This window comes from Bactrocera tryoni, unplaced genomic scaffold, assembly GCF_016617805.1.
Source record: "Bactrocera tryoni isolate S06 unplaced genomic scaffold, CSIRO_BtryS06_freeze2 scaffold_25, whole genome shotgun sequence".
Taxonomy (NCBI): domain Eukaryota; kingdom Metazoa; phylum Arthropoda; class Insecta; order Diptera; family Tephritidae; genus Bactrocera; species Bactrocera tryoni.
The window spans coordinates 16,965-38,365 of NW_024395977.1; the positions used below are offsets into that span (position 1 = coordinate 16,965).

Here is a 21,401-nt window from a genome sequence, read left to right on the forward strand (position 1 = left end):
GCAAAACTTTTCGACCCCGCAGGATGGCTTTCGCCAATAATGATTCAAGCAAAAATCCTCATTCAAGAATTGTGGCAAGATGGCACTGAATGGGATGAACAGGTAAAACCTGTACGTTTAGCGAAATGGGTTAAATTTGCTAACAATTTGCATACTATTTCAGAAATTCGAATCCCTCGATGGGTAAATTTCACCCCTAACATTAACACAGAATTACACGGTTTCTGTGATGCCTCTGAAAAGGCTTATTGCGCAACAGTTTACGTACGCACACAGTACGATAACAAAATATCGGCACACCTCTTGGCAGCCAAAGCCAAAGTTGCACCTTGGAAGACACTCAGTCTGCCACGGCTTGAACTGAATGGTGCTCTTCTGTTAGCAAAATTGATTTCAATAGTTCAAACCCATCTGAAATTAACCGATCACAAAACGTATCTTTGGTCAGACTCAGAGATAGTTTTACGGCTGGTAATCATAAATTCAATTATGAGGAGTTTACTACAGTACTCACTCGTATCGAAGCCGTATTAAATTCAAGACCTATATCGCCACTCTCGCAAGATCCCTCCGATTTCACAGCTCTTACACTGGACACTTCCTCAGAGGAGCTCCTCTTCTCGCCATACCTGAGACAGAAGGAGACTCACTCACTTTGATAAATCGATGGGAAAGAACCAAGATTCTCCATCATGAATTCAGCCACAGATGGAAGGAGGACTATCTTAAAGATCTCCATAAGATATATCGATGGAAAACGATCCAGAAGGAACCCAGTACAGGCGAATGCGTCATCATACAGGACGAATGCCTTCCCCCAACCGAATGGCGACTCGGCCGCATTGAAAAGGTACATCGGGGACGAGATGGTCATATTAGAGTGGTAGATGTACGAACACAAACTGGCATACTAACTCGACCGTTGGTAAAATTTTTTTTTCTTCCGACCACCGAATAACTAATTACACAAACTCCTCGAAATCAAACGCATAAAATAAAATAAAATAACATAAAAAAAAAATGTATTATTAAAATTAATCCGTTTAATCCTAAGTACTACCGTTATACAAACGATACATGCAAACCTAAAACCAATGAGCGATAACAATTAAACCGTAAAAAAAAATATGTATGGTATATGATGATATATGTATCTATCTCTAAAAAAAAGTTACAACAATTACATAATTCAATACATGAACCATACAATGCTCTAATATAGTATATTCCTATTCCAATAGAAATGGACATAGAAGACATCCAACTTACTCCCAAGACTGTGAAGTCCGCCATTGCTGCACCTAGAGCATCAGCCCCACCCATCGCCGCACCAAGGACACGAAGAGTCTTGAGTCCGCCAAGGCAATCATCTTTTGCAACACCCAGGGATGCATATGAAGATCCATTTGAGGAAAATTTGCCTCCACGATGCAGCTTATGCCATCGACCCCACGTTCTGAAGAGGTGCACTATCTTCAAAAGCATGAAGCCAGCTCAACGCCTACAGATCGCTCGCGCACACGGCCATTGCATGAATTGCTTGGCAGACTCCCACACCACCTTCGAATGTCCAACCGACGGGTTATGCCAATACTGTCAACGCCCTCATCATACGCTGTTTCATCGATTCCCTCGTCGAGTCGATCCGCCAGCAATAACAGACACAGACAACACGAGGATCCCGTCCAGCACCGAAGAGGGCACCATTCCAAACACACCAGGGGAGCGCACTCACGACCACCTGCACCAACCTACGGTCATCGTAATCCACCCCGCAGACCCATTGGACTGAACGCCGTAGTGAGCACTCTGCAACGGTTGCAACGTCTTCTAGGCGATTAATCCGCCTAGGGGGGCCGGGATGTTTATGCGACATCTGGTCGTGAGATATTTTGCTACGCCGCGCATATCATCCTCACAGCACTCATCACACACAATCCACACCCAACATACTAAAGGTCAATACAACACAACATGTTATCCACACAAACACAGCTACACATCATACCAACCACACTACACACCAACACTTGGCCGTTTTCACCACTCACAACCGATACAAAAGGATTGGTCATATCGGAATGAGCGCCTTTTTTCGTTTTACCCGTGACCGCTAAGGTTTTTCGCCATCGAGACGTTCGTCGACACATCGCTCTACAAGTTTAAAAATCATTAAGTTAAACCAAAGTGCTAGTGGAATTTGAACATTTGTTGTGAAAAGAAAAAAGAGAAAATAAATACAAAAACCATTCATTTGAAAGTGAAATACTTCTTTTCTTTATTTCAAAGAAAATTTGCTAACTAAAAAATTCCAGGTGCAAGTGCAAGTGCAACAAGTGAGTATATCACCGACATCCGGGTGAACAAAAGGTATGCAATTAAACAAGTGCAAGTGCAACAAGTGCAAGTGCAAGTGCAACAAGTGAGTATATCACCAACATCCGGGTGAACAAAAGGTTTGCAATTAAACAAATGACTGCCAACAGTGACGTCGGATCCAAGTCGCGAGTGCAACGACTGTTTCTCTGATGACAGGAGATATTTTCTGAACAGATCCATTAGCTTCATTTCTTTGTTCTCTCTGAAGGGACTTTATAATGGTAGGGCAATGGAACGTCTGTTCCATCGTCATCGATTGGGTAGTCGGGTTCACGGGATCACCTCTAGGGGTTCTACAAGAGAATGTTCCGGGCTTTAAACCTTCTGTTAATACCCTAGTCGGCCAGCTCGTTTAACTCTTCGTAGTCACGCATTTCGGCTTTCAGCTTTTCTCTTGTATTTGCAGATGCGTCTCAATTCTCTCTTTGACTCTCGGTACTTATTCCATCCCGCACGTGTTATGGTCAGAAAATCGTTTGGCTGCTTGTTGTGATTGCAGATTCTCGACGTCGAACTTTCCTCGCGATTGTTGACGTGAGTTTTTTGCTGCACAGAGGAAAGTGGGTATCTTCGCTGCAACAAGATAGTGATCAACCACTGGAGACGTGTCTTCCTTCTATCACAACATGATCGCTCAGCTTGTTGGCTTTTCGATCCGAAGTCAGCCAAGTAGCTTGATGATTTTTCCACTGGGGAACCTGCTACTGCAGAAACCCAGTGCACAAGCGTAGTTAAGGATGGTTCGTTTTCACAGATTAGCTCGCCTTTAAACGGATATTTTTTGATACTTAGTCTAAGACCGGAAATAGTGTGCTGTAGACATATGAAAAAAATCATTTCTGGCCACTTCCTAGTCAATTGCGCTCAGAGAACTTTCCTCAGTTGACTGAACTTCTACACATGGCTCCATCCTCCTGATGGAATACTAAGTTAAAAAACTTGCCTTGATTTATTCCATTTAGAACTATGCTTTCCAGAAAGAAAATGTTAAAAAATTCCTATTTCGTTGTTACTCATTTCTTTAAGTTATTCTAAGTTAAGTCATAGAGTTGTCATTTATGTATATTTCAAGATTAGAGGACAAAAAGGAATATCGCAAATCAGCTTATTGTTTTCAAGGTTTTCTCCATTAAGATCTATACACTCTTTCATACATTTGAAACAATTGTCAAATCACTTTTGAAACACAGTTTGAGGTATGTTCAAAATATGCGTTCTGAGCTCATCAACCGCTTCTTCAGGTACCGAAAATCGTTGACCTGTTAGTTTATTTTATCGAATAAAAAGAAGTCATTCAATGCCAAGTAAAGAATAAATGGTACATGACTCATCAAATCGATGTTTTGAGTGCTCCAAAATGCAGTTATTTCAGACGGTACGTGAGAGCTTCGTATTGTTGTGCTGATGTGTGATTCGTCCTTGGCAATAGGGTTTGCTGATTCCTCGCAAATGGTTATGTCTACTCAAAATTAACTAATCTTTGTTGTTTTAGTGGTATGGTTGTAACATGTAAAGTTTTTTCAGAAAAAAATTGGCAACTATTGCCGGAAGTTTGGTTAGATTTGGCTCAACTGGAAACACCCATACATTTGACTGCTGTTTACTTTCGGGCTTATACGTAACATATAAATCCACAATTTACCACCTGTAACGATGTCAAAAACGTGTTTCGAAGCATCGCTATCATATTTTTTTATGAGGCTTTTTTGAGCGAATGACAAATTGAGTTGGATCGAACGTGAAAAAAATGTTTACAGTCAATAAATATTGAATGTATGAATTGTCAAGATGACGATATATCGGCATGTGACCTTATCTGGCAATATAGGTTTGGTCACATTATCAAGAGCTTACGGACCAATAATTGATTTTAGACCACCTACACAAAATTCAACTTGTAGTGATGTCGTAGATTAAATTGGCTATTGTATTGATAAAAACTGGAGTTTCATTGTTAAATTTTTAATTAAGTTCATTGATGAATTGTTTCTGAGTTATGAATATTTTGAGTTGCTGTAAACAACACATGTAGCGTTCGTAAGTCAAAACGTTCTGAGTTATATATCAAACGTTTAAAATTTTACCATAAAATTGTAAGTTGCCAGATGGCAACATTAGAGGTCTACCATTAACGCACTAAACAATGTTATGGGCACTGCGAAATGCGCAGTAAGTGGCAAGCGATGGAAAGGCGGAACAAAATAATGTTGCTAGCTGCTTACAATGTGAAGAATTCCTTCAACACAGCAAAGTGGGCAAACATAATCAAGGCTCTATATGACATACGCGCTCCTTAATATCTTATGAAAATTATTACGAGTTATTTTCAAAACTGGCGACTATTATTCGATACTGATGAAGGCACCAAGAGTTTCTCAAAAGACGTTAAATTAATTACATAAGCAGACGACCTTAATGTGGTAGCAGTGGCTAAGAGGCCAATCGTTCTCCGTAATGAGTTTAGAATTGGCTGAGCAACAGAGATTAGTCTTGCTCGTGCTAGTAAAGTGGAGGAAAATATATCTCTCACCAAAGGGGATCGTGAGGTTCATTCACAGTCACAACTAAAGTATCTTGGATTAATAATAGAATTTAGGCTCAAATTTAAGGATCACCTAAAAAACACTGCAGGTAAAGCGAATAAAATTCTAAACGCTTTATCAAAAATGATGAGCACAGACTGCGTGCGTTTCAGCCGGCGAGTTTTACTCGCAAAGGTAATAGGATCGGTTGTATTATATGCGGCTCCAATATGAATTTATATAGGGGCAAGGCATTAAAGCATATGTCAGACAAATAAGCACCGTGCATAGGCTGACAGCACTAAGAGAACTCTTTTAACTCGGCACTAAGAGAACTCTATAACTTCATCAGTGCTTTCCGAACAATACTAAGTAACGCTGCTGAAGTAATAGCCAGTATGATGTCCATTGACATCTAGGGTGACGAATACAAGCGGGTATGCAAGTTATCAGAGACGTCTATAAAAGTGAAGAAAAGGTCAAGTCCGTGCCATAGAGAAGCCTTAAATGTATTATCACTTCCACGAAATAATAATTAATCAGGTGGTTTCATGGGAGTCTGGTCTGAAGTTGTGAGTAGGTTAGGCTTAACGCATTGAAGTTCCGCACTCCGGCTTTCGATGCTTCCCTCTTTTAAAAAAAAAATCAAAATAACAACACTAGGGGTTTTAAATCCCGAAAAAAGGAAAACTACCTAATTAGTTGCTTTATAGTTTCCTATAATGCGTTTGTGTATTGCAGCATCGTCCAAAAACTATTTTTTTACAAAATTTTGATTTAATATTTCGACTTCCAAGTGCAAAAATATAATTATTTCACTGCCCTTCTTTGGCAGTGGCCTAATTGATGATGATAGTACATATATCGAAAAAACACCCCATTTCTCTACAGTGTATCAAACTCATATTTAACATACAATGTGAGTTCCAAAGTAAACAGGACTTAATAAAAACAGAACAAATGGTTTCTTCGGCAAAATCAATTTATTTTCTTCAAAATAGTCTTCTTCTGATTCAATACAGCTTTTTGCATGGTCTAAAAGCATGTCGAAGGAGTGTTTTAGCTCGTTGGGTGGTATGGCCGCCAGTATGCCGGTGCAAGCGTTTTGAATAGCCTCTACGCTTTCCTTTCGTGGGCAAATTCATTTTTCCGAGAAGAAAGAAGTCACACGGTGCCATATCAGGTGAATACGTGGAGTTGTTAACGATTAAAATGTGATTTTTGGTCAAATAATCGGTCAAAAGTGTCGATCGAATGATGGATTCTGAGGAAATTTTGGTCGTAAGTCAATTTGTGCTTAACAAACCGTGCACACACCTTTCGTAAGCCCAAATGTTCGGTCAAAATGCAATAAATCGATGTTTTGGAGATGTTCAATTTCATTTCCATGAGTTTCAATGATGATTTCGCCTGATTTTGATGAATTCACGCACAGTTTCGATGGAATTTCCGGTAATCACGGATTTTGATGTTAATCGTCATTTATGTCCTCCCGACCACTTTAAAAACGTTGAAACCACTCTTGCGCTCTGCTACGGGATAGGCAATCATCGCCATAAACTTGTTTCATCAATTGAAACGTTTCGGTAAAAGTTTTACCAATTTAAAACAAAATTTAATGTTGGCTTTTTGATCGAAGCTCATTTTCGCACCGATAACACAAAAATACTGACACTTATAACACAATAACTTCACTTCCAATCCATGAAATGAAATGAAATTCTCACTGGACAATCGATAGAGATAGCAGATTCTAACGAATCAGTCGAAATATAGATGGCGTCACCAGGAGGCGCTAGATTCAAACTTACTGCGGAAACAGACCTTCTATGTATTAGTATATAGGTTAAAGTGTTTTTCTGTTGTTTTCTTATGATTACATATATTATATTTGTGTAAGAATATTTGTTTTTCATTTTCATCGTTCACTTACGATAGAGTTTAATTATGCCATCCGTATCACCAAGAGAATTCTTTGCCACACAACGGTAAGAACCGAAATCGGTTGTGTCAACCTCTTTTATGGTTAAACGAATAGTTATTTTGTAGCCACTTTCAAAAGTTTCGGATGCAAAGTGCTCACCTGTAAAATAAAATCATAATATGTTGTGTTAGATATATGTTATAAGAAACAGTATGTGTTTATAACTGCGCTTACGAAAACGCATAAATGTGGATACGATAATACGTATTGTCAATATGTATGCATGGACTTTCTCAAAGTATGGATTTATTTATTTATAAATTGAAATTCGAAAATACTACTGTTCTGGTTTAACAATTACCAATATGGCCAAGAAGTAAGCTTAGCTTCACTTGCAGAGTATAAGGAAACAAGAAAATAGTAGCCGATTGCAGACATAAATATGTAGTCAATTTGGACATCCTTTATTTGCCTTTGTAGTCATGTTGTTACCGTACGTGTTATCAGGCTATATATGAATTACATGTACCTTTGCTTAACGCTTAAATTGGAGTATTCCACAACCAGACGGGAACAAATGTATACGAGAAATAAAGAGATGCCCAACTTATCTGCCATTCATGAGAAAGAACTGCTAAACGTCAAAACAAAAATTGGTTTGAGGAGGAAATAAACATTTACTTCAAACATAAATTTTGGTGTATTAAATATAGTAGTCTTTATACTGCTTGATATCACGGTGAAAAATTTTCAAATCGACCTTCTTATATCAAATCCTACTAAATTAAAAAAACACATTATAAATCGAAGACGTGCGGACATACATATTATATTGCAATGTATACTACTGTAGACAGTTCGTGTATTGAATACAATAATTTTACAAAAACAAAATGATATGAGTCAAGTTTTGAAAATTTTTTGAGAACTTCTTCTGTAGTGACTTCGATGTCTTAATGAGTGTGCAGCAATCAATCTATCTTGAAACATGTTCATCCTCAACCAAATTTTCATGTGGCGAAGTGTCGAAAAAGAGCATTCAGAGCTCGCATTCCTCACAGGAAATGTGCAGAATATCTGAAGAAACCTATGAATTATGGGGTATAAATCTACATTGCAGTTCTTCAACGTTTCCAATGCAGTAGTCAGTAACTTGCTATCTTTTGACTTTTGCTTCTTCCTCCAATGGCACTGCCAGTGATCAAGTTCACCTTTGAGATTCAAACGCCACTCGACATTATCATTATATAAAAAACCTACAAATCTATCTATAACGCAGTCAATAAGATTTTCCATTTCTTTGGTTTTCCAATCACATACTTTTTCTGGAAGCAGCAAAGTCGGTTGAAATCCATCCAATACTTCTCTGGAAAAGCCTGTTTTCAAATCTACGCCAATTATATCCAACAGAGGGATGTACTTCTTCTTCTTTAATGGCGTAGTCACCGCTTACGCGATTATAGCCAAGTTAACAGCAGCGCGCCAGTTGTTTCTTCTTTTCTCTACGTGACGCCAATTGGATACTCCAAGCGAAGCCAGGTCCTTCTTCACTTGGTCCTTCCAACGGAGAGGAGGTCTTCCTCTGCTTCCCCCGGCGGGTACTGCGTCGAATACTCTCAGAGCTGGAGTGTTTTCGTCCATTCGGAAAACATGACCCAGCTAGCGGAGCCGCTGTCTTTTAATTCGCTTAACTATGTCAATGGCGTCGTATATCTCGTACATCGAATGCGATATCCGCCGTGGCCAATACGCAAAGGACCATAAATCTTTCGCAGAACCTTTCTCTCGAAAACTCGCAACGTCGACTCATCAATTGTTGTCATCGTCCAGGCCTCTGCACCATATAGAACGACGGAAACTATGAGCGACTTATAGAGTTTGGTTTTTGTTCGTCAAGAGAGGACTTTACTCCTCATTTGCCTACTCAGTCCGAAGTAGCACCTGTTGGCAGGAGTTATCCTGCGTTGGATTTCCGGGCTGACATTGTTGGTGGTGTTTACGCTGGTTCCAAGATAGACGAAATTATCTACAACTTCAAAGTTATGGCTGTCAACAGTGACGTGAGAGCCAAGCCGCGAGTGCGAAGACTGTTTGTTTGATGACAGGAGATATTTCGTTTGCCCTCGTTCACTGCCAGACCCATTTACTTCGCTTCCTTGTCTAGTCTCGAGAAAGCAGAATTAACGGCGCGGGTATTGAGGCCGATGATATCAATATCATCGGCGTACGCCAGCAGCTGTACACTCTTATAAAAAATTGTACCTGCTCTATTAAGTTCTGCAGCGCGAATTATTTTCGCCAGGTGTCACCCTGTCTGAAACCTCGATTGGTATCGAATGGCTCGGAGAGGTCCTTCCCGATCCTGACGGAGCTGTTGGTGTTGCTCAACGTCAGTTTACACAGCCGTATTAGTTTTGCGGGGATACCAAATTCAGACATCGCGGCATAAAGGCAGCTCCTTTTCGTGCTGTCGAAAGCAGCTTTGAAATCGACGAAGAGGTGGTGTGTGTCGATTCTCCTTTGACGGGTATTTTCCAAGATTTGACGCATGGTGAATATCTGGTCGGTTGTTGATTTGCCAAGTCTAAAGCCACACTGATAAGGTTCAATCAGTTTGTTGACGGTGGGCTTTAATCTTTCACACAAATCACGCTCGATAGAACCTTATAAGCGATGCTGAGGAGGCTTATCCCACGGTAGATGTGGGGTCTCCCTTTTTGTGGATTGGGCAGAGCACACTTAAATTCCAATCGTTAGGCATGCTTTCGTCCGACCATAGTTTACAAAGATGCTGATGCATGCTCCATCGGCCCCCTCCGCTTTGTTGTTCTTCAGGCGGGTAATTGCTATTCGAACTTCTTCATGATCGGGCAATGGAACGTCTGCTCCATCATCATCGATCATGGAATCGGGTTCGCCTTCTCTTAGCGTTGTACTTTCACTGCCATTCAGCAGGTTGGGGAAGAGTTCCCTCCATAATTTAAGTATGCTCTGGGCATCGGTGACCAGATCACCTCTGGTCGTTCTACAAGAGTATGCTCCTGTCTTGAAACCTTCTGTAAGCAGCCGCATTTCTTCGTAGAATTTTTGAGCATTACCCCTGTCGGCCAGCTTATCAAGCTCTTCATACTCACGCATTTCAGCCTCTTTCTTTTTCTGTCTGCAAATGCGTCTCGCTTTCCTCTTCAACTCTTGGTATCTATCCTATTCCGCTAGTGTTGTGGTCGATCATAACGTTGCGAGGTAGGCAGCCTGTTTTCACTCCGCTGCGACGCGGCACTTCTCGTCGTACCAGCTGTTCTTCTGCACTTTCCGAAAACCAATGGTTTCGGTTGCAGATGTACGTAAGGAGTTTGAAATCCCGCCGCACAGTTCCCTAATACCGAGTTGTTGACGAGTGCTCTAAGAGAGCAGGAGTGCAAGTACGTCTAGAAAACTGGGGACGTGCTTCTCGCATTGCACCACTATATGATGAAAAAATGCATTCAGAGGCTCATGACCCGTAAACAGAGAACCCAGACTCAGACAAAATCTGAAGTCTGGGTTATCCTCAACGAACCCAGCGTCCCGAATGTACTCGAAGGTCACTCGACCGTTAGGACGGCCCAACGTTCTAGCCACTTACACCTAACCCTATCATCTAGAAGCCTCTTGCTCCTTAGATATCCCTCCCTCTCCACATCATCGCCGGAAATCCAGTCATTCCGCAGCAATGACACACTCGAGCCCCTTGTTAACCTGAATGAAACAGCACTATGTATGACAATCAGGTCAAGAAGGGGTGCACCTAATAAAACCTGCATAGCATACGTTGAGACGGTGCGACATACAGGCAAACAAGAAAGCATCATACAACAATAAGAGGTGATTTTGAGACCCCAAGACAGTCCTTTCACTCATCAATGCCGAATATCACATCACGACAAGTCGACGTTACGAGTTTTCGAGAGAAAAGTTCTGCGAAAGAACTTTGCACGTTGGCCACGGCGAATACCGCAATTGATGAAACGATGAGCTGTATGAGATATACGACGACATTGACAAATTTCAGCGAATTACAGCGACTACGCTGGCTAGGTCATGTTGTCCGAATCAACGAAAACACTCCAGCTCTGAAAGTATTCGACGTAGTAGTAGTTAAAACACACATTCTTTATCTTCATTTACTCTGAATTTTTTGAGTATAGCTAAATTATTAATAAGGCATTTAGTCCTTGGGAGGGGATATTTAAATCGCCACTGCGATTAGTATTGGAACGACTGAAATGGCCGGTTGACATTCAAACCAAAAATATTTGCGAACAGATTGATTTGTTGCCTTTTGCAAGTAAATTACTTTATTAAGAATCGAAAGAATAAAAGTCAGTTGTTTCAATAAATTATAAAATCATAAAAATTGTTAAATAGTTTTTGATATATGTATTAAATGGTAAACCTATATATAATAACAAATGTTGAATATTTTAATGCCAATAAACCAAACCCAAAAACAAGTATTTTGTCTGATCTGGCTACAATGCCAAATGTTTTAAAAACAACACTTTTGAGGCGCTCCCACACTGTAATAAGTTGGACATTCATTTATCACTGTATATACAATGACAATTAATTTATGTATTCAATTACATAATTTAGGAAAAGTGAGGATATTTAATCATAAAAATATTAGCTTATAAGATGATGTATTGTTAAAAAATGATACATACGGTATGAAAGAAAAATTTAATGAGATGAAATATAATTGATTAACAAGCCCAAAAATTTATTCGAAGTTGCACTCTGTACGTGCCAATTCGACTTCAAGTTCATTGTTAAAAAAGTAATATAGTAAAGTGGCTATTTCAGCTTTTTTCCCAATTTTTTCTAAGTTGAATTAAAAAATAGAAATAAATAGTTGACTCATATATATCGCCTGTGTGAATTGACTTACTTAGAAAACGGAAAATATTTTACCTTAATACCTATTCTCATATGTTTAGGTTCAAGATATCCGTTCAATACAGTATGTCAAAAATTAAGAACAAACAAGAAAAAACGTTAACTTTGGTTGCACCGAAGCAAATATACCCTTCACAGGTGCATTTCTTTAAGTAACTTTGTTCCCAGTTTGTATGGAAGCTATATGCTATAGTAATCCGATCAGAACAATTTTTTCGGAGATTAAAATTATCTTAAACAGTAATCCATGTCAAATTTCGTCAAGACACCACGTCAAATGTGAAATTTTTCCATACAAGCCCTTGATTCCGATCGTTCGGTTTGTATGGCATCTATAAGCTATAGTCAGCCGATCTGAACAATTTCTTCTGATATTACATTATTTCTATAAACAATACCTCGTTCTAAATTTCATGAAGATGTATCGCCAAATGAGGAAGCTTCCCATGCAAGCATTTGATTCCAATCATTCAGTTTGTACAGCAGATATATGCTGTAGTAAGCCGATCTGAACAATTTCTTCGTATATTACAGTGTTATCTTAGAAAATAACCTGTACCAACTTTTGTGAAGATACATTGTCAAATGGGAAAGTTGTCCACACAAGATCTTGATTCCGATCATTCAGTTTGTATGGCAGCTATATGTTATAGCGGGCCGATGTCGGCAGTTCCGACAAATGAGCAGCTTCTTGAAGAGAAAATGCCGTTTACAAAATTTCAGAACGATATCTTAAAAACTGAGGAACTAGTTCGTATACATACAGGCAGACAGAGAGACGGACAGACAGACAGATAGACGGACATGGTTAAATCAACTCAGCTCAACATACTAATCATTTATATACATACTTTATTGGGTCTCCCGTATATAAGCAGGCAGACAGACAGACGGACAGATAGACGGACATTGTTAAATCATACTTTATAAGGTCTCCGACGCTTCCTTTTGGGTGCTACAAACTTCGTGACAAACTTAGTATACACTGTTCAGGGTATAAAAATATTTCGTCACGACTGAACCTAATTAATTTTGAAATTTTAATTTATTTGTGTGCATGTTTGTCGCTCAACATCTTTTTTTTCATCGACCTTATTTACATATTACTCCAAAAGCACCACATAATATGCACATGCAAATTCATTAGGGTGAACCAGAAAACTAATATATCGAATTCTTGGGTTTAAGTGCACCACCTTATGTTGCTTGCCATTGTTAACCTAGGCGACTTTGAATACTCACCAAAAAGGTTTAAAAATTAAGCAAAACCTTTTCCTTTGTAGACATATAATATTTTTACATTTTATGTAACTATATTTTACTATAAATTTCAACAGTTTAGTGTTTGACTCTCCCTAACATAAATAGAAAAGCAAACCAGGACATTAACATTCGCCTGACAGGTTTTATTTGCGGTAGGGTGTACGAATCTTAACATGATGTGTTATATACGAGTATACATACATATATACATATCGGGTGATTTTTTAAGAGCTTGATAACTTTTTTTAAAAAAAAAACGCATAAAATTTGCAAAATCTCATCGGTTCTTTATTTGAAACGTTAGATTGGTTCATGACATTTACTTTTTGAAGATAATTTCATTTAAATGTTGACCGCGGCTGCGTCTTAGGTGGTCCATTCGGAAAGTCCAATTTTGGGCAACTTTTTCGAGCATTTCGGCCGGAATAGCCCGAATTTCTTCGGAAATGTTGTCTTCCAAAAATGGCGCTACATGCCACACAGCTCGCGATTCTATGGCCATTTTGAGGGAAAACTTCGGAAAACAATTCATCTCAAGAAATGGACCCGTAAGTTGGCCACCAAGATCATGCGATTTAACGCCTTTAGACTATTTTTTGTGGGGCTACGTCAAGTCTAAAGTCTACAGAAATAAGCCAGCAACTATTCCAGCTTTGGAAGACAACATTTCCGAAGAAATTCGGGCTATTCCGGCCGAAATGCTCGAAAAAAGTTGCCCAAAAGTGGACTTTCCGAATGGACCACCTAAGACGCAGCCGCGGTCAACATTTAAATGAAATTATCTTCAAAAAGTAAATGTCATGAACCAATCTAACGTTTCAAATAAAGAACCGATGAGATTTTGCAAATTTTATGCGTTTTTTTTTTAAAAAAAGTTATCAAGCTCTTAAAAAATCACCCGATATATGTAGTTTTAAAAACATACTATCTATCGCTCATTGCGAACTTCAGTTTATTTAAGTTCTGTTCACATATTGATTGATTAATATGAGGAATGCACTGCGACCTTTGGTCTATTGTGCCCTCTCCTAACTTACATAGACTCACCTAGCCCCAGCGCATCGATGAAGTTCAGTAGCCTTCTGGGCGCTAGTGAGGCTATGCTATCCCTATCCGGAAGCACTGCTCCGAGGGCCTTAGTCCTGCGTCTACAGACTGCTGCGCAGTCAATCAGCAGATGCTCCGGGGTTTCAGGCTCCAGGTCGCAGAACCGGCAGTTAATGCAAGAGGATAGGCCCATGTTATACAGGTGCCTATTCAGCTTACAGTGGCCGGTATACCATGCGACCAGCAGCCTGAGTTTGTTCCTGGGAAGGTTTATTATAACCTTGAACCTGCTTAGATTGTATCCTCCCATTAGCAGTTTGGCATGTCTCATACCACGCGTTTGCCGCCAATGCTCCTCTCTGCCCACTCCTTCTTCCCTGCGAAGTAGCTCCTTTATGGTGTGTGGACCTACCCCAATAAAGGGTTCCGGTCCCACCATCTTGGTGGAGGCTGCGGAGCGGGCTAGCTCATCCGCCAGTTCATTGCCGGCTATACCTCTGTGACCGGGCACCCAGATTAGGTGTACCTGGTTACGTTCTGCAAGGCTATTCAGCCTCTCCCTGCATTCCTGCACTAATAGCGATTTGATTTCGTAGGAAGTGATCGCTTTTAGCGCCGCTTGGCTATCACTGAGAATGGCTATTCTCTCATTGCGATAGTTGCGGTGGAGGTTTATTTCTATACACCGACTTATGGCATAAACTTCTGCCTGGAAAATGCTCGGGAACTCTCCCATGGGTATGGAGAGCTTAGTGCGTGGGCCAGCAATCCCGCACCGATCCTCCGACATTTTTTGATCCGTCGGTGTACCACCTTAGCGTACTATTCCTCAGCATCAGTTCGAGGTTGGACTCATTCCACTCATCCTTGCTGCCGAGGGTGACCTTAAACTTTCTCTTAAAGTTAACTATTTTGGTAGTGCTGTCCCTCGGGAGGAGGGCTGATGGTACATCGCCACTTATCCTTTCCATCCTCTGGGACGAGATTACTCTACCTTTGCCCCACCCCTCTGCCGTTAATTGCAGAATTGTGTGCTTGGCTACCTGACCGATAACCAAATGCTGCCGTTGGACAGGTGCGCATTGCGCCCGTCATGCAGACACAGGCTAGCCGTTGCAGCTTCGATAGCTTGGTCCTAACCGAAGTCTGCGACGCTATTGAGGCCCAGGCTACCGCCCCATATGTGATTATAGGTCGCACTATCATGGTGTACAACCACCTGAGGATCCTTGGCTTACAGCCCCAGGATTTGCCCGCCAGCCGGTTGCACACCATTAAAGCTTTTGTTGCCTTGACCAGGGTCAGGTTTACATGCTGATTCCACCGCAACGAAGAGTCTAGCATTAACCCTAGGTATTTGACACTTCTGGTCATTCCTATCTCTCTGCCCCCAAGTGTAAGGTTCCTGAGACCGGGTAGGGACCTGCGTCTCGTAAACGGGACTACGGTCGTCTTAGAGGATTGATGTTTAATTCAACCTCTTTACACCACATCTTCGCCAGGTTTAGACCTCTTTGTATTAGGTCACAGAGAGTGTCTTCGTATTTGCCTCTTGCTATAATTACAATGTCGTCCGCATACCCTTGGCAGCGGATCCCATTGTTTGTTAGCAGTACTAACAGGTCGTCTACAACTAGACTCCATAGCAGGGGTGATAACACACCTCCCTGTGGGCAGCCTCTTGTTGTGCCAAGACGAATCCTTTTGTCACCTACTGTGGTCTCAGCAACTCTGGTACGCAACACAGATTCAATCCATCTGCGCACCGGTGCTGCCACATTCCTTTTCTCCAATGCCTTGGCTACACTTTTATGAGATGTGTTGTCAAAGGCACCTTCGATGTCCAAGAACGCGCAAAGCATCACCTCTCCATGCTCCAGTGAACTCTCTATTTCAGGGTTATCTGGTACAGAGCAGTGTTAGTGGATCTACCCGCTCTGTAGGCGTGCTGAGCCGCATGCAGGGGTGCTCTCTTCAGCGCTGTTGACCTTATTTCATTGTCCACGATCTTCTCCATGGTTTTAGTAGGAAAGACGTTAGACTGATTGGCCTGAAGGATTTCGCCAATGAGTAGTCCTTCCTACCCACCTTGGGTATAAAGATCACCTTCGCTGTCCTCCATACTTCAGGGATGTACGCCAGTGCGAGGCTTTCCCTCAGCAGCCGAATCAGGTGAGGCAGTAAATGCTGCTCCCCTGTTGTAACAGCGCTGGAAAAATACCATCCACTCCCGGAGACTTGAATCTCTCAAACGAGGCCATTGCCCACCGGATCGAGTCCGCCGTAAAAAGCCGTTTGGCGGTACTCCAATCCTCGCGGGTTGGCCTGTGCTCGATCGCAGGGAGACACTGGTCTTCCCGAACCGTCTCCGGGAAGTGCGCCCGCAGGAGCTCCGTCGCTCTGTCCTCTGCGCTGGTCGTGAATGTCCCATCACCTCTTTTGATTGCTACTACTGCGTCGTTGGTGCCTTTCGCCAGAGCTTTATGCAGCCGGGCTGCCTCTGGCGTTGAGGTAACGTTCTCGCAGAATCTCCTGAAGCTAGCCTGCTTTGCAGACCTGATCTCCTTATTGTATAAAGTGAGATAGCTCCTATATTCCTCCCAGACCCCCGTACGCTTCGCTTTGTTGAATAGTCTGCGTACTTTTTTACGGAGGTCTGATAGTTTCCTGGACCACCAGGGACTGTTTCGCCTTTCTGTGGTCACTTGTAGGGGGCAGCTGCCATGATAAGCGTTAATGACAGACTCGTTTAGCTTAGATAGCCTAAACTCCAAGCCCGGGCCTGACACGCTGTTATCGGTCTGCTCCCCCCTGCCCAATTCCTCACCTAGTGTAACCCTGAAGGCGTCCCAGTCCGCCTTCCGAGGGTTGCGTCTTGGGAGGAGTTTTCTGACCTCTGCCTTTAGCGTGAACCTCAAAATCCTGTGGTCTGACATGGAGGGCTCCGTAGAAACCCTCCATTGCGAGACCAATCCATTTGCAGGCTCATTACTCAAGGTGAGGTCCAACACCTCCCTCCTGTTAATGGTTACGAAAGTGGGTTCACACCCTACATTTTCAATCTCTAAATTGCTTCCTAAAACATATTCTAATAGGGACTCACCTCTCGCGTTGCAGTCAGTGCTGCCCCATTCTGTGTGGTGAGCGTTAGCATCGCAGCCGATGACGAGGGGGAGCTTGTGCCGTTTGCAGTGCTCTACCAGCCTTTCCACCGCCTCCGGGGGCGCCGTTGCTGTCTCTCCCGGAAAGTATGCTGAGGCCAGGACGAAGTCTTTGCCTTCAGTATCCCTGGCCTGTACCGCCACCAAGTCCTGTGTCAGAAACTCTGAAATGCAAACGAAATCAATATTGCTTCTGACAACTATACACGTCCTAGGCCTCTCACTAGAGAGGTCCCAGATTACCTTATTTGCCTCCGTCTTGAGGCCCTTTATCTCTCCCTTATATATCCAAGGCTCTTGGATCAGCAGTGCGCCCAGTTTCTCCGCAGTGAACCTGCTTGCAATGACAGCCGAGGCTGCCGCCGCATGATGCAGGTTCACTTGGGCAATTTCTATGACGCCGACCATCATAGAGTGGGCTCGAGGAGGGAGAGATCCTCTACCCCGCCGTCAATCGCACTGCTGCCCATTGGGCCTCCTAGTCCGTCTAGGAGCTCCTGCGTTGAGGGTAGCTCCGTGCTCCGGTCATCCGCGGGGACGTCAGTGGTCGTTGCTGGCCCTGCCTGTCCGGACTTGCTCCCGCAGGGCTGCTCCGACGACTCGTCCACCTCCATTTTTGTTTCCTCCGGGGCGGACTCAGGCACTGCCTGATTGTCGACGCCCTTGTCCTGAAGAGTCTCAGGCGCTTTAGCTTCCTCGCTCACGGTGTCAGCAGGCTTGTAGGGCCGCATGACGACCGTGCTATACCTGTAAAACAGGCGGAAGCTCGCGGCCCGGACATACTTGTATGACTCATCGTTGATGTAGAGGTGCAACCTCCATCCCTCGATGTCACCTAGCTTCTCCTTCTTGCTGCTTGCAACACACCAGGACGAGATACTGAGTCCCCGGTTCTGGTTCCTCACCAGGTTTAGGGCGTGCTCGTATGTCCTGTCCCCGCTCCGAGGGAGGAACATCGTCATGCTGTGCATGATTGGCACATCCTCCACCCTCTTCACGCAGAGGACAGGGCCCGTCCAGCCTTCCAACTTTGGAGCATGCTCCCTCAGCCAGTCGGCGGACGACTCGTCCAGGCAGTCTACCTGCATCATGCCTCCCCTGAAGTCGATGCCTAGGAAGGACGCCGTGTATTCCTCTCCTTTGGACGCCTCGTCTATCAGGATGTCTTGAAGCACGGTGAGCTCCTCCGGTTTCAGCGACTCCGCCGGGTATTTGAAAGGCAGGACAGCCATGCGGACGCCTCTGACAGCATCCGCATACCCGCGCCGCCCTTCCTCCACCCGGTGAGGAGCCGGTCCAGATGGTTGGCCCCCGGCTGCCTTTGTATCCGTGCCTCGCACCCTTTTGGATCGGGGGGGCTCCTGCGGCGTGATTTGGCCGCTCTTTCTTTTTCCGGCTTGAGCGAACGTGCCCGCGGGCATTGCCCTGCTGTCGCCTCGCCTTACGGTCCGAGCTGTGCTGACCTGGCCGCGGTTGCTGATACCGCTGCCTTGCGCGCGAGCTGGCACGTTGCTGTTGTTGCCTTTGCCGGAGACGCGTCGTTCTTTTGGCCCTTGCTCCTCGCTAGAGCCTCCGCTGCCTCCGGGGATTTCCCTTCACGGAGGTGCCGTAGGTACCACTTCATGGTGGACCCACTCATGCCTTTCCTGTGAGGGTCGTCGCACCCGCCGGGTTGGCCACCTTCAGGGAGGGGGCGTTGCCCACCTCTTCTGCGCCTTCTCCTCCTTCTCCCTCTTGCGGCGTCAGGCTCTGCCTGATGGGGCTCGCTCAAGGCAGACCCACTACACCTGTCGGTGGGGGTCTTGGTGTCCTTAGTTGGTAATGCAGGGGCACCAGGCGTTGCCACCAGGTGCGCTCCGCTGCAGGAGGGCACGTCATCCTCATCCTCCCTGGCGTGCTCCTCAAACAGCGAACGCTCCTCTGGCGAAAGAGCGTCGAGGAAGCTAAACTTCCGCCTAGCCCCTCGACCCCCCGCACCTTCCGCTGCCTCGAACTCCTTCTTCGTATCAGCTGTCGTAGTCCTTCGTCGTTGCCCTTGTCCGTCATCAGGTTTAGTGCTTGTGTTTGTTTTGTTGTTGTTGTTGCTCATTCTTATTTTTCGACCCTTAGCTCAAACAGGGTGAGCTGTCGGGTCTATGTACTATATGGGGAACTAAGAGGTCCGCCACGCCAGAGCCCCTTGACGCGGTAAGGCCACCGTTACTTCCCAATTCGGCCCGGTGTTGGGAAGGCTCCGTTATAATACAGCCACATTAACTCCCGGCTGCAAAGTTCCAATGGGCACGGGAGTCGCATAACACCCTGGATTAGGAGGTGGTAGCTCTTGGTTGACGCACGCATGCGGCATCCGACATCCCGCGTGGTCCGTGCTTAACAGCACCAACCGCACAGGATTGGGGGGCGCCGGTATGCCTTGCGCCTAAGCCCCTGCACCGCGGCAAGGTGCCTACCAAGCGCAGAGGTCACATATAGTATATCTAATTTTCCTATAAATATATTATTTATAGAGGGTAATAAATTCTAAACTCCTTACTTATTTAAGTAAAAACACAGAAACTTCAAATTTAATAGGGAACGTTTATTACCATTCGAAAGAACATTCTTTGGCATTTATTTTTTGAAGATTATCTCCTGAGCTACGTCTCAGATGATTCATCCGTTGATTCCAATTTTCGGTAACTCGCTCGATCACTTCGACGGACAACTGGCGAATGACACGCGAGTTATGGTTTTTGGAATAAAAAAGAGCTTCGGCCTTTTTTTCGCAACCGCCTTTATTGAGCTGATCCTTAATGTCATTGCTTGTTAGTTTTCTTACTCCTAATCATAAGGCTAGCTGTACTAACATTCTTTGTTAGTGCGCTTAATTCTAATATTAAGATTAACTGTATGGACATTCTTTGTATGTATGTTTATAGTTGAGTTGAAGTTGACATAACAGGAATACGCTCACTTTAAACTCAACTTAACTGAATTTGGAAGCCATATGTTATTACGATATTATTATGCTTGTACGAGACTAAGCATTTACTATACATATACAATATATGTATATAATTACAACATGTTTAAAGTATAGGAATGTAACTCCTCCACCCTTGGATTTGTATATATAATAATTTCATTAAATTTTAATTAATTCAGAAGTATAAAGTAAGTTATTTTTTTTTTTTTATAAATGTTTAATTGTTAACATTTTCAATTTGGAGTTTTAAATATGATTTTAATAGCTTAGCGTATCTATAGAGCTTAAACAAAAGAAACGTTGTTTCATATTAATATTAATATAAGTTATGATAGGTAATTATTGTTTTATATTTTTACAATTTTATTTTCAGCAATGGTAAGTATATGTATATTTGTTTAAATTGTGACGATCGATAGGAATTAAGGTTATATATATTCGGAATTCAAAAAAAGTATATTTTGTTTTTATCTTTTTTTAAAAGTTATATATTGTATATCATACTGAAGAGGATAAATTTTTGGTTTAAAAATGGTTAATTGTCGTTAGAGTTTCTGTTGTCATTGTTGTCGTTTACAAATTTAAAAGGACGTTTAATATTTGATCTATGTATGTACGTCTTCTAGATTTGTTTTAATAAATTTTGGTTCTTCTTTGTGTCTAATGCTTTTGTAATTTCCAATAAAACCTTCTCTCCTTGTTTTTAGGTAATTTTCCTTTCTTGTATTATATTTAGAAATGATCTTCAATTTTGCTTCATCTAACCGATTTTTAATTATGCTATGATTAATTTTGTTATATTTAACATCTAAAGGTGTAGTTTTTATTGTAGCATGAAATGAATTGTTATAAAGCTTTACGGCTTTACACATTTGAATATTAATTGGAACTTTTTCTTCTAAATTTAGTGTTCTGATACGTTCGGTAAGAGTATTATTTTTTCTTTCTAGGGTGGCATGAAATTTTATATTTGCTCTATTTAAAAATTCACGGATTGGTTTTGAATTAAATTCATTATCGAAAACAAACTTTTTTATATGGCCTTTAATTGACAAAAATGCATTAATTTTATCTATGATCGTTTGACTATTTCTATCGGGTAAATGGAAAGAAATGACATGATTTGAAAATCTATCGATAGATATTTTAAATGACTATTTACTGTTAACATAAGTATCTATATGAACAATTTCATTAACTGT

At 42.4% G+C, this 21,401-nt stretch overlaps 1 protein-coding gene across 1 annotated transcript; it reads right to left on the minus strand.

Annotated features, from left to right (window-relative positions):
• Nucleotides 1-6,834: 6,834 nt before the first annotated feature.
• Nucleotides 6,835-17,642, minus strand: LOC120780358 (the record flags this gene model as incomplete). The annotated part of the gene is made up of 2 exons (XM_040112650.1): nucleotides 17,177-17,642; nucleotides 6,835-6,984 (listed from the first exon to the last, which is right to left on the minus strand). Coding segments are annotated over exons 1-2 (616 nt in total), but the record flags the coding sequence as incomplete, so codon positions are not given.
• Nucleotides 17,643-21,401: the final 3,759 nt, after the last annotated feature.